This window comes from Palaemon carinicauda, chromosome 5, assembly GCF_036898095.1.
Source record: "Palaemon carinicauda isolate YSFRI2023 chromosome 5, ASM3689809v2, whole genome shotgun sequence".
NCBI lineage: Eukaryota > Metazoa > Arthropoda > Malacostraca > Decapoda > Palaemonidae > Palaemon > Palaemon carinicauda.
In genome coordinates, this window is record NC_090729.1 from 133721868 (window position 1) to 133734273 (window position 12406).

Genomic DNA, 12406 nt, shown 5'->3' on the forward strand with positions numbered 1-12406 from the left:
AGGTTACTACACTGATTTCACTATTCATCAACACTACCGTGTGCTTCCTCAAGCATTCTTGCAATGCTTGCAGAGGTAGAATCACTGCTAGAATTTCCATGCCGTTGATGTGCAGAAGCTATTCCTCCACTACCACACTCCTGAGGCAACCAGGTTGCTTATAAGCCCACCCCACCCATCCTTCAGTAAAATTGAGTTTTTGCTAAAAAGTTTTTAAGATTGTATCTTGGATTTCATGAGTGTCGAGAGGGTTTATAAAAGCCTAATTGTTCCTATACTAATACGAACCTTCGTCCTTGAATAGGAGATTGATTCAAGCATAGCTGGAACTAAGCAGTTAAAACTTATAAAAGAGCATTGGTAGTAGCCGGTAATTACTGGTCAGTAGCAAGGAAGCCCTGTCCCTCTTGCCAGTATTGCAAACTGAACAATCACTTTGTTTCATGCTACCAACTAACACTGACGAGCTATCGGCTTCTATTGGAATTTCCCTTTCTAAAATCTTTTTTTTTCTCTCTTAAGAGTCTGTGTGTGTATGCATGTCCATGTCAAAGGAGGACACTGCCAAAAAGCAGCACATAGAGTGGAAGGGAGGTAGATCATCATACTTTGTGCCCTTTGTGCAGGAGGCATGTGTTAATTGGATTCCCCTTGTGAGGAGAGTAAGTAGTGGTCACCTTCCCAGGGGCAGGTGTACGGCAGGATATGGAAGCAAAGGGCTAAGCCTCCACTCCTTTGGGCTAATCCTTGATGTCTAAGAAATAGGCTAGGCCTCTACCTTCAACCCCCACTACTATGCCGTCTGACCCTTCCCCTTCGGTTTCTTTGGGAGATATGATGGGGAAAAGTGGTGACAAATTAACTCTTGGACAAGTCTCGGGGCCGAGAGATTCTCCTATTTACCCTAGTGAAACAAGTGAGCCTCTCCCTCTAGAGGAGTCTTCTAAACTTTTAGATCTTGTCCCAGTTGACAACACCACGTTACTCTTTTGGATTTCCCTGGGGTTACAGGGCACTCCGTCCAGATAGAAGTTAAGCTTAGCATTAAATTCCTCAAAGGAGAATAATCTTATGACCTAAGCATTGAGCCTGAAACAATGCTGCCAGCTGATGATCGGCTCTTGGGTCAGACTTCCCTGACTGACCAGCACTCTATGAGTTTTAAAAATAAGACGGCATCAGGAAGAACAGGCTCTCCTTTTCAGAAGAAATACCGTAGGTTTTCTATGTACGATGAGTGGACTCGCTCTCACGTATCTTTAGAATGACAGTGCGTCCTCCACTGCTAATGTGCTCGCTCAGAGACGTGTAGCTTGCGAGCGAGTGCATTAGCAAAGGAGGACGTGCGGTTGCTCTAAGTTTTGTGAGAGCGAGCAAGCTCATCATCTTATGTCTGTATTCGTTGCGGCCGAAGACAAAAGTGAAGAGGCTTTGATAGGTAGGTGGGTGGGGCTAATAGCCCACACTAAGCACCTTTTGTTAACTACCTCATTAATGATTTCAACAATAGTTCCATATCTGCTGAAGATATGCCATATTTTAAAGGATAAAAAGTTTTAATGTGTGTGGGAACAAATTGTAAGGATGGACATCAGAATAACTGTAAATGCTGCCCCAGATGTCAGAAGGATATTGTTTATTGCACAAGACTTCAAAATCCACCAAAGAATGCTCAATACTATCAGTTGACCATTTTCATTTTAGGAGGGACAAATATCTGGGACAACAATGTAACCACAACAAAAGCTAAATTATACATGATGGGTGTGAAGTAGAAAAAATTACCTTTACCAATTACTGATTGGGTATCCAAGGTCAAAACTTTATAAGAAAACCAAACTGATAATGAATTCTAACCTGAGGGTAAGTGGGCCAATTGGAGTATGTTTTTAATCCCTGTCGCACTTCTTCATCAGAAAGAATGTCAAAGGTAGAATACTCTGCTTCATGTTTACCAAGTAATTCTATTGTTGTACGGCTGAATCCTGAGAGAGAACAAAATATTAACCTTCTTAGATTATTAAAATCACAAACTTTAAAGTACATGTAATTTGTATTTTCCCACCTATAAAACCTGAGTCCTTTAATTAGAAGATTGATTCAAGCACAGCTAGAAATTGGTACTTGAATTGAAAATTATGAAAAGGTGTCGGTATTAGCCAGTAATTACTGGCCAGTGGCAGTACACTGAACAGTTACTTTGATTTCATGTAGGAAGTTTGAGGGAGGTGATGGTGGGAAGTTGAGCTATAGGACTAATGTTTGTGTAGTTAGGAAAAACACTAATTACTTTTAAAATTTGTGATTTGTTCCTACCCGAATACAAACCTTCGTCCTCTAACTAAGAGACTCACCCCATTCGCTAAAATCCCGGAAACCCAAATCTCCGACCTGATAAGGTAAGGAGAATAGCTTCCTAGACACCTAGCTAACCAGGGTTGAAAGTACCATCAGGTTCACGGCCCAAGCAACCAAGGCTGTTGCCAAAAAAAATCTTTTTTCTTCGTCTAGTGAGTCTATCAATTAATGCATAAACATTTTGATGGGTTTAGCTGTACATATGAAATGAACAGTTCTATTTGACAGGAATAGAAAAGCTGCTAGCTAAAGGTAATGCTCACTTGTATCTACACCAGTCCAACTATATAGGATTCCAACAACTATACCACAAGAAAGGGGAAGAAGGGGGGAAAAGAGGTAAGACACACTTACTCACGACCTAGAATAAGATTTTTCTAGAAGGTGAGAGTAGCACCAACTCCCCTGATCTCAAGGGAGCATATGCTTTGTTACTAGTCTCATGCAGCAATAAGGATATTGTATTTTTGGTGACTTTTTCTTATACTACCACTGCCTATGAACATGTTCTATAACCTGGGTCTAGTAGCTTGGATTCTTCTAAAATAGCATCTTTGTGCCCGTACAGGACACAAAAGAAACTCATCCAAATCATCGGTTACTTACCCAAGTGAAGATACAGTACTGTAAAATTAAATTCAGAATCCAAGATTGATGGATTTTGAGTTTCGCTACAAAGTAAAAAACAAGATGAAAAGACTTTCTTCCAAAGTTCAGGATGAGAAAATGATTACATGTACAGTAATTGACCTACCAACTTCGTTGAACCCCGGCCAAGTAGAAACACTGCTTTCAGGGTAATGTCCTTACCTGAGGCTCACCTCAATGGTTCGTTGTAGTGGTTTGCGAACTGTGGCCAAAGGTAGCACCCAAACTGCCTAGTATCCGGATGCTGACCACAACCCAACGTTCACTGCACAACAACCATACAACGGTGGAATACCCCAAAAAAACCTAAATAACAGGTCAAGAGAACGGAGCTCTGGGCACCACCCCTTGATTTATACTGGGCAAGGGGACCCAGCTAGAATCTTGTTTTTTATCATACCTTTCATTGGGCTAGCTGGATTATAAATAAAGGTATAAGAACATAAGGTGAAAGGGAATATGATATTTTCATTATAAAATAAATTTTTGAATATACTTACCCGGTGAATATATAATAGCTGCAACTCTGTTGCTCGACAGACAAAAAACAGTAAAAACTCGCCAGCGATCGCTATACAGGTTGCGGGTGTGCCCACCAGCGCCAACTGTCGGCCAGATACCACTCTCGATGTAAACAAAGACTCAATTTCTTCTCATACCACTGCGTCTCTATTGGGGAGGAAGGGAGGGTCGTTTAATTTATATATTCACCGGGTAAGTATATTCAAAAATTTATTTTATAATGAAAATATCATTTTTAAATATTTAACTTAGCCGGTGAATATATAATAGCTGATTCACACCCAAGGAGGTGGGTAGAGACCAGTTAAATATGTTTACATCGTACAAGCTAAGAGTTTTTATTTCATTTTAGAAGTTATCAATATAACAAAAACAAAATAAATAGGTACCTGGTAAGGAAGTCGACTTAGACGATTACTCTGCCTTGTAAGTACGTCTTCCTTACGGAGCCTCGCGATCCTCTTAGGATGCTGACAGACCCCTAGGAGCTGAAGTATCAAGGGCTGCAACCCATACAACAGGACCTCATCAAACCCCTAATCTGGGCGCTCTCAAGAAATGACTTTGACCACCCGCCAAATCAACCAGGATGCGAAAGGCTTCTTAGCCTTCCGGACAACCCATAAAAACAACAATAAAAACATTTCAAGAGACAGATTAAAAGAATATGGAATTAGGGAATTGTAGTGGTTGAGCCCTCACCCACTACTGCACTCGCTGCTACGAATGGTCCCAGTGTGTAGCAGTTCTCGTAAAAAGACTGGACATCTTTCAAGTAAAATGACGCGAACACTGACTTGCTTCTCCAATAGGTTGCGTCCATTATACTTTGCAGAGATCTATTTTGCTTAAAGGCCACGGAAGTTGCTACAGCTCTAACTTCGTGCGTCTTAACCTTAAGCAAAGATCGGTCTTCCTCACTCAGATGTGAATGAGCTTCTCGTATTAACAATCTGATAAAGTATGACAAAGCATTCTTTGACATAGGCAAGGATGGTTTCTTAACTGAACACCATAAAGCTTCAGATTGGCCTCGTAAAGGTTTAGTACGATCTAAATAGAACTTAAGAGCTCTAACAGGGCATAAGACTCTTTCTAGTTCATTGCCTACGATCTCCGATAAGCTGGGAATATCGAAAGATTTAGGCCAAGGCCGAGAAGGTAGCTCATTTTTGGCTAGAAAACCAAGTTGCAGCGAACAAGTAGCTTTTTCCGACGAAAATCCGATGTTCTTGCTGAAGGCATGAATCTCACTGACTCTTTTAGCCAAGGCTAAGCATACCAGGAAAAGAGTCTTAAGAGTGAGATCTTTCAGGGAGGCTGACTGTAAAGGCTCAAACCTGTCTGACATGAGGAATCTTAGTACCACGTCTAAATTCCACCCAGGAGTAGCCAAACGACGCTCCTTAGTGGTCTCAAAAGACTTAAGGAGGTCTTGCAGATCTTTATTGATGGAAAGATCTAAGCCTCTATGCCGGAAGACCGATGCCAACATGCTTCTGTAGCCCTTGATAGTGGGAGCTGAAAGGGATCGTCCTTTTCTCAGGTATAAGAGAAAATCAGCTATTTGGGCTACAGAGGTACTGGTCGAGGATACAGAAACTGACTTGCACCAGTCTCGGAAGACTTCCCACTTCGATTGGTAGACTCTAATGGTAGACGCTCTCCTTGCTCTAGCAATCGCACTGGCTGCCTCCTTTGAAAAACCTCTAGCTCTCGAGAGTCTTTCGATAGTCTGAAGGCAGTCAGACGAAGAGCGTGGAGGCTTTGGTGTACCTTCTTTACGTGTGGCTGACGTAGAAGGTCTACTCTTAGAGGAAGACTTCTGGGAACGTCTACTAACCATCGAAGTACCTCGGTGAACCATTCTCTCGCGGGCCAGAGGGGAGCAACTAACGTCAACCTTGTCCCTTCGTGAGAGGCGAACTTCTGCAGTACCTTGTTGACAATCTTGAATGGTGGGAATGCGTAGAGATCCAGATGTGACCAATCTAGGAGGAAGGCATCTATATGTATTGCTGCTGGGTCCGGGACTGGAGAGCAATAGATTGGAAGCCTCTTGGTCAGCGAGGTTGCAAAGAGATCTATGGTGGGTTGACCCCAAGTGGCCCAAAGTCTCTTGCACACATCCTTGTGGAGGGTCCATTCTGTTGGAATTACTTGCCCTTTCCGACTGAGACAATCTGCTAGGACGTTCAAGTCGCCCTGGATGAACCTCGTTACTAGGGAGATGCCTCGACCTTTTGACCAGATGAGCAGGTCCCTTGCAATCTCGTACAACGTCAGTGAGTGGGTACCTCCTTGTTTGGAGATGTACGCCAAGGCCGTGGTGTTGTCCGAGGTTACTTCCACCACTTTGCCTCGAAGGAGATACTCGAAGCTTTTCAAGGCCAGATGAACTACCAACAGCTCCTTGCAGTTGATATGCATGCTCCTCTGACTCGAGTTCCACAGACCTGAGCATTCCCGACCGTCCAGCGTCGCGCCCCAGCCCAGGTCCGATGCGTCCAAGAAGAGAACGTGGTTGGGTATCTGAACAGCCAGGGGAAGACCCTCTCTTAGGTTGATATTGTCCTTCCACCAAGTCAGACAAGACTTTATCTTTCCGGAAATCGGGATCGAGACCGCCTCTAGCGTCTTGTCCTTTTTCCAGTAAAAAGCCAGATGGAATTGAAGAGGACGGAGGTGAAGTCTTCCTAGTGATACAAATTGCTCCAGGGATGACAGCGTCCCTACCAGACTCATCCACAGCCTGACTGAGCAGTGTTCTTTCTTCAGCATCTTCTGGATGGAGAGCAGGGCTTGATCTATTCTGGGGGCCGACGGAAAAGCCCGAAAAGCTTGACTGTGAATCTCCATCCCTAAATACAGAATAGTTTGGGATGGGACCAGCTGCGACTTTTCCAAATTGACTAGGAGTCCCAATTCCTTGGTCAGATCTAGAGTCCACTTGAGATCCTTCAGACAGCGACGACTGGAAGAGGCTCTGAGAAGCCAGTCGTCCAAATAAAGGGAGGCTCGGATGTCCGATAAGTGGAGGAATTTCGCCACATTCCTCATCAGCCTCGTAAATACGAGAGGAGCTGTGCTTAGGCCAAAGCACAGGGCCCGAAACTGGTAAACCACATCTCCGAAGACGAATCTCAGAAAAGGTTGGGAGTCTGAGTGAATGGGGATGTGGAAGTAGGCGTCCCTTAGGTCTAGCGAGACCATCCAGTCTTCCTTTCTGACCGCTGCTAAGACTGACTTTGTGGTCTCCATGGAAAACTTCGTCTTTGTGACAAAGACATTCAGAGCACTGACGTCTAGCACCGGTCTCCAACCTCCTGTCTTCTTTGATACTAGGAAGAGACGGTTGTAAAAACCCGGTGATTGAAGGTCCGAGACTTTGACCACCGCTCCCTTCTCTAGCAAAAGACACACTTCCAGTTTCAGGGCTTGTCTCTTTTCTTCCTCTCTGTACCTGGGAGAGAGATCGATTGGGGACGTCGCTAGAGGGGGTTTGCGTACAAAAGGGATTTTGTACCCCTCTCTGAGTAACCTCACAGATTGTTGATCTGCTCCTCTCTTCTCCCAGGCTTGCCAGAAGTTCTTGAGTCTGGCTCCTACTGCTGTCTGAAGTTGCGGGCAGTCAGACTCTGCCCTTAGAGGACTTGGATCCTTTCCTCTTCCCTCGCTTCCCTTCGGCACGAGCACCTCCCCTGCTGGAGGCTCTGCCACGAAAGGGCGGAATAAAGCGAGACGCTGGAGTGTCTATCCTCGGTCTAGCAGACAATGTAGGCAAAGGGGGAGCTTTGCGAGCCGAGGACGCAACTAGATCGTGGGTGTCCTTCTGAACTAAAGACAAGGCAATTTCCTTAACCAAGACTTCAGGAAACAGGCACTTGGAAAGGGGAGCAAAGAGTAGCTCAGATCTTTGGCATGGCGTCACTCCAGCAGACAGGAAAGAACATAGAGACTCTCGCTTCTTCAGGACTCCGGACGTGAATGAGGCGGCAAGCTCGTTGGACCCATCACGGACGGCCTTGTCCATGCAGGACATAATGAGTAAGGAAACATCCTTATCTGCAGAAGAGATTTTCCTGCTCAGGGCTCCTAAGCACCAGTCTAGGAAGTTAAAGACTTCGAAAGCCCTAAATATACCTTTAAGAAGGTGGTCCAGGTCCGATGGTGACCAACAAATCTTCGAGCGTCTCATGGCAAGGCGGCGGGGAGAGTCTACAAGACTTGAGAAGTCGCCCTGGGCAGAGGCAGGAACTCCCAAGCCGAGAACTTTTCCCGTGGCATACCAGACGCTCGATCTAGACGAGAGTTTAGATGGGGGAAAGGCAAATGCTGTCTTTCCTAAACTCTTCTTGGTCTCTAACCAATCTCCCAACAGCCGCAAAGCTCTCTTGGATGAGCGAGAGAGAACGAGTTTAGTAAAGGCAGGTACGGTAGCAGGCACGCCTAATACAAACTCTGACGGCGGCGAACGAGGAGCCACAGAAACAAAGTGGTCAGGGAACAACTCCTTAAATACAGCCATGACTTTTCTAAAGTCCAAGGATGGTTGAGTTGCCTTAGGCTCATCAAGTTCTGAAGGTTGATCCTCTTGTGGTTCAGCAGCGTCCTCATCTGATAGTTCCTCATCCGATAACTGATGAGGAAACGGCAAAGAAGTGGGCAACGTTTGACTCGCCGAGTCCGGTCGCACTGGTGCATGCGTGACAGAGCCGAACGCAGCGTCATGGAACTGCTGCACAGTCTGGGAACTGTCAACAACCATGGGTGCGCGAGGACGCACAGCGTCCACCCGAGACTGTTTAGACCGTCTGGGTTGTGCAGTCAACACCATACCGGGTTGCGGAGGTTGACGCACCGCGTCAAAACAAGTCACCTCTGATGGTTGATGAACGTCCTGAACGTCAACAACCACCTCCGTGCGTCGCCTAACGTCAACGTGCGGCTGGCAACCCACACTGGGTCGCATCGGTGGAGGTACAACCCCAACTGGTAGACGCGAGAAAGCTACCTCAGCGTCAACAGGACGCACAACAGACCGCTTGGATGGTTGTTGGCCAGAAGGTTCAGCAGCAACCTTCTCCGCAATGAAATCCTCCATCAAGGACGCAAGCTTGGACTGCATGTCCTGCAGCAACACCCATTTAGGGTCTACGGCAGCAGGTGCGGCAACAGACGGGGTGAGCGACTGAGGCGGCACAGCTTTGCCTCTCTTAGGCAGCGAGCAGTCATCAGATGACGGCAACGAGTCCGAACTGACCCAGTGGCTACAACCGGGACGTTGGACTTGTCCTGAAGGGACCGACTTACGCTTCAAAGGTCGGGAGACCTTGGTCCAAGGTTTCTTACGAGAAACACCTTCGGACGACGAGGTAAAAATGGGCTCTCTCGTCTTACGTTGGTAGGGGCGATCTTGGGGAGATACGCCTGATACCATAGAGGGAACGTCTGTTTGCTGATCAAGGCCTCTCGAACCCATGAGTCGTACGACATTGCTTCTCCCCTGGGCTTGGGAGCTTGCAAGAGGTCCCAGACTAGGAGGACGACAGGCACGAACAGACGAACCCTCAAGCGCAACACTGTTCACAACACTTTGAGAAACACTAGGCACTTTAACACTTTCCGCCGTGGCACTTTGGCACTTTAGTTCCTTTACGTCCGCCATGAGTTGATTGCGGTCACTTGCAAGGGCCTCAACTCTCTCCCCCAAGGCATGGATAGCACGCATCATGTCTGCCATCGATGGTTCGTGAGTGCTAGGAGGGGGGTTAGGAACAACCACTACAGGGGAAGGATTAGGTTCAGGGGCATGTGGAGAGGAAAAATCTACCGACCTAGAAGAACTTCTCCTTACCCTATCTCTCTCTAGTCTGCGTGTATACTTCTCAAATTCGATAAAATCGAATTCCGAAAGGCCCACGCATTCCTCACACCGATCTTCCAATTGACAGGTTTTACCCCGACAATTGGAACAAACAGTGTGAGGGTCGAGAGAAGCCTTTGGAAGACGCCTATGACAGTCCCTAGCATTACATTTTCTGAACTTGGGAACTTGTGAAAGATCAGCCATTTTGAATTGGTCAAGGGAAAATTCCAAAAAACGATCTAAGTCATCAACAATTAATCCGATCCAAAAAAGAGTTCAAGGATTTATTTGAAGAAAAACACCTGTACTGCGAAAGCTCAAACCAAATTAAAGTACTTCACCAAATATGATGGGAAAAACTCCAGGTTTCAACAGCGAGTAAAGTACGTCTTGTCGACACGTCGACAGAGAAGAAATTGAGTCTTTGTTTACATCGAGAGTGGTATCTGGCCGACAGTTGGCGCTGGTGGGCACACCCGCAACCTGTATAGCAATCGCTGGCGAGTTTTTACTGTTTTTTGTCTGTCGAGCAACAGAGTTGCAGCTATTATATATTCCCCGGCTAAGTTAAATATTTAAAAATTATAATTAATAACGTAACACAGTGTGGGAGGAAAGAATTATGATAAATTACTGTACTTATGAGCTTCAAAAAACAGTGATGGATGAGAAGACACCGTGGTGAGAGGTTCTGAAATGAAATGCTGTATACATAAAACAGGCAAAAGACTATTTATTTGAAAAACTATTAGGAATACCGTAATGTATCAATCAAAATAATCAAAGGCAAAATTAACATCCCTTACGTAAAACTTCAGCATCCGGGTAACAAGATAAACAAATTACACAATCAAGATTTCCACTGGGGGGACACTCATAAGTGTTCCTATTCAGTACAAGTATAACAAAGGCACACCTAAACGTGTATCTATTTGGGCAAGTACCAGTGTGCCATTTCAATAGTTCCAGTTTACTATTAATGTTTATGACATTTAAAAGTTTGTGGTCTTCCGCAAAAAGATGGTTTTAGGCCCCTTTACGTTCACTTGGTTCTGGGGCAAACATTTAAAAGAACTATCCATCACCAAGTTTCAGTATGGAATCACCTTTTGTGATCTGGTGATGTGGAGTAGCAATATCTTGATCCTTAAAATGTTTTTCTAAAACTCTAGATAGGTCACTGTCAGAACACACTGTCAATACCAAGTTTGAGAAGTGACTCATGTAGCAGGACAGAAATGTTTACATTACCATTTTTACTAGGGGCTAGACGCACCATCAAAAAGCCCCTGTCCGGAGAGAAGCTCCGGGCAATCTAAAGAAGAAGAAGAATTACCATTTTTTTTTTATCAAGCTGATTAACCCTATAAACAGACTCGGACATAATACAGCACCCATACAATCATTTTACTTGTGCCACGTCTCGACTAAACTTCTGGTTGCCTCTGCAAAAACCCTACAGAGAGTAGGGCGTGCTGCAAAAACAAATGTTGTTAGACAATTGGTAGGACCAAAAAATATTACAATACCCCTTAAAAATATAGATAATGCTTCTATTCATGACTCTCTGTTATAAAAATAAATGAATTTGTTGCGGGCAAAATATGTGAACCTATTTAAGAAAAATTGAAATCTTTACAGTGAATATATGGAAAATCATTATAGCACAGTACTGGGGTAGAATATCAGACATTATGATAAAAGGGAATTGATAATAAGAGTTACTTTAAAACATATAACCTAAGCTTGTTATATGTGGAAATGGTTTGTATTTTCCCCAACTATCATTAATTTTTTCCACATCGTAAGGAGCTCTCTTCAAAGACAGCAACACCTTGATCACATCCCAGGCTCGAGGTCTATCCAATGTGAAGAATAGGCCTGCTCCAAACTCCTCACTAGTACAGATAATTCCCATAACGGGGAAATATCCACTCCTCTCAGTCTCAACTCCTGGCTCAAGATCGAACAATATCCTTTTACCGCCGAGACTGAAAGGAGTCTTTCATTTCGTAGGAAAGATAAAATAAATATACCGCTAGTGGAATAGAGGCTCCGAGAGGAGAAGTATTCCTTCAATGGCAGCAACGACAGAAGATTCTCCAATTTGCTTGATGCATGCCAGTGTAGAATTTCCTGAGGCAATACGATTTCTCTCGTGCTGTCTTGCTTTAAGAGCTTTTCTCTTGGAAGTGGTGCTGGATAACCTCTACCCGTGATGTGATAGATTCCACCGAGTTGAGAAACTTCTGCATGAGGGGCTGACGGTGCACATTGCGCCACTGGGAAAGCTCTCGGAACATCCCCTAGTAGATGCAGAGGGACCGGTTACCATTCTCATTGAGGCCATTTCGTAGCTAGTAGTCAACTTTAGGTTTTTGGATGAAAATACTTTATCACCCTTTGGAAAAGAAAAAAAGGCAGAAAAGCATAGACACCAGGCTGTTCCATGGATGCTGAAACATGTCAGGTCTGACACTGGTGAGCAGTTGACTGGCAGTTTTATAGTGAAATGAACAAGTCTATTGTCAGGAAATCCTATAAAATTAAGGGATGTAAAGACCATTCTGACCCAACTATCTGTCTTTTATGATTCAACATGCCCACTATAAACTAGGCTGAGAGGACTACTGCGTTGCGGATTGCCCATTCGTGCACCGACACCACTATCTGACAAAAAGTCTGTGATACTGTTCTGCCTTTCTTGTTTATATATACCACTACAGTTGTAGTGTAGTTCATCAATGCAACTGAGTGTACATTAGAAGATATTGTAACTGTTAAAGTGTCAGGTAATATGCCTTTAATTCTAGACCATTGATATAAAGAGACTTATCCTCGTGACCATTGTCCTGATGTCAGATGGCCCATGAGATGGACCCTCCACCCTCTCTTCAACACGTCTGTTAACAGAAGATCTGGAGGGGAACACTCTCGGAGAAACAACTAAAATAAATACTCCTTGTCTAGCCGCCAATGTAGGTTGAGTGCGGTGACGTGCTCAACTGG

At 44.6% G+C, this 12406-nt stretch overlaps 1 protein-coding gene across 1 annotated transcript in view; it reads right to left on the reverse strand.

Moving 5' to 3' along the window:
• The window catches only part of Grx3 (Glutaredoxin 3), a 112054-nt gene that overhangs the window by 24108 nt on the left and 75540 nt on the right, over positions 1–12406 (reverse strand). Inside the window, exon 5 of the mRNA XM_068374092.1 lies at positions 1858–1985. Within this exon, the coding sequence (XP_068230193.1) occupies positions 1858–1985 (128 nt within the window). The remainder of the gene's footprint in view (positions 1–1857; positions 1986–12406) is intronic.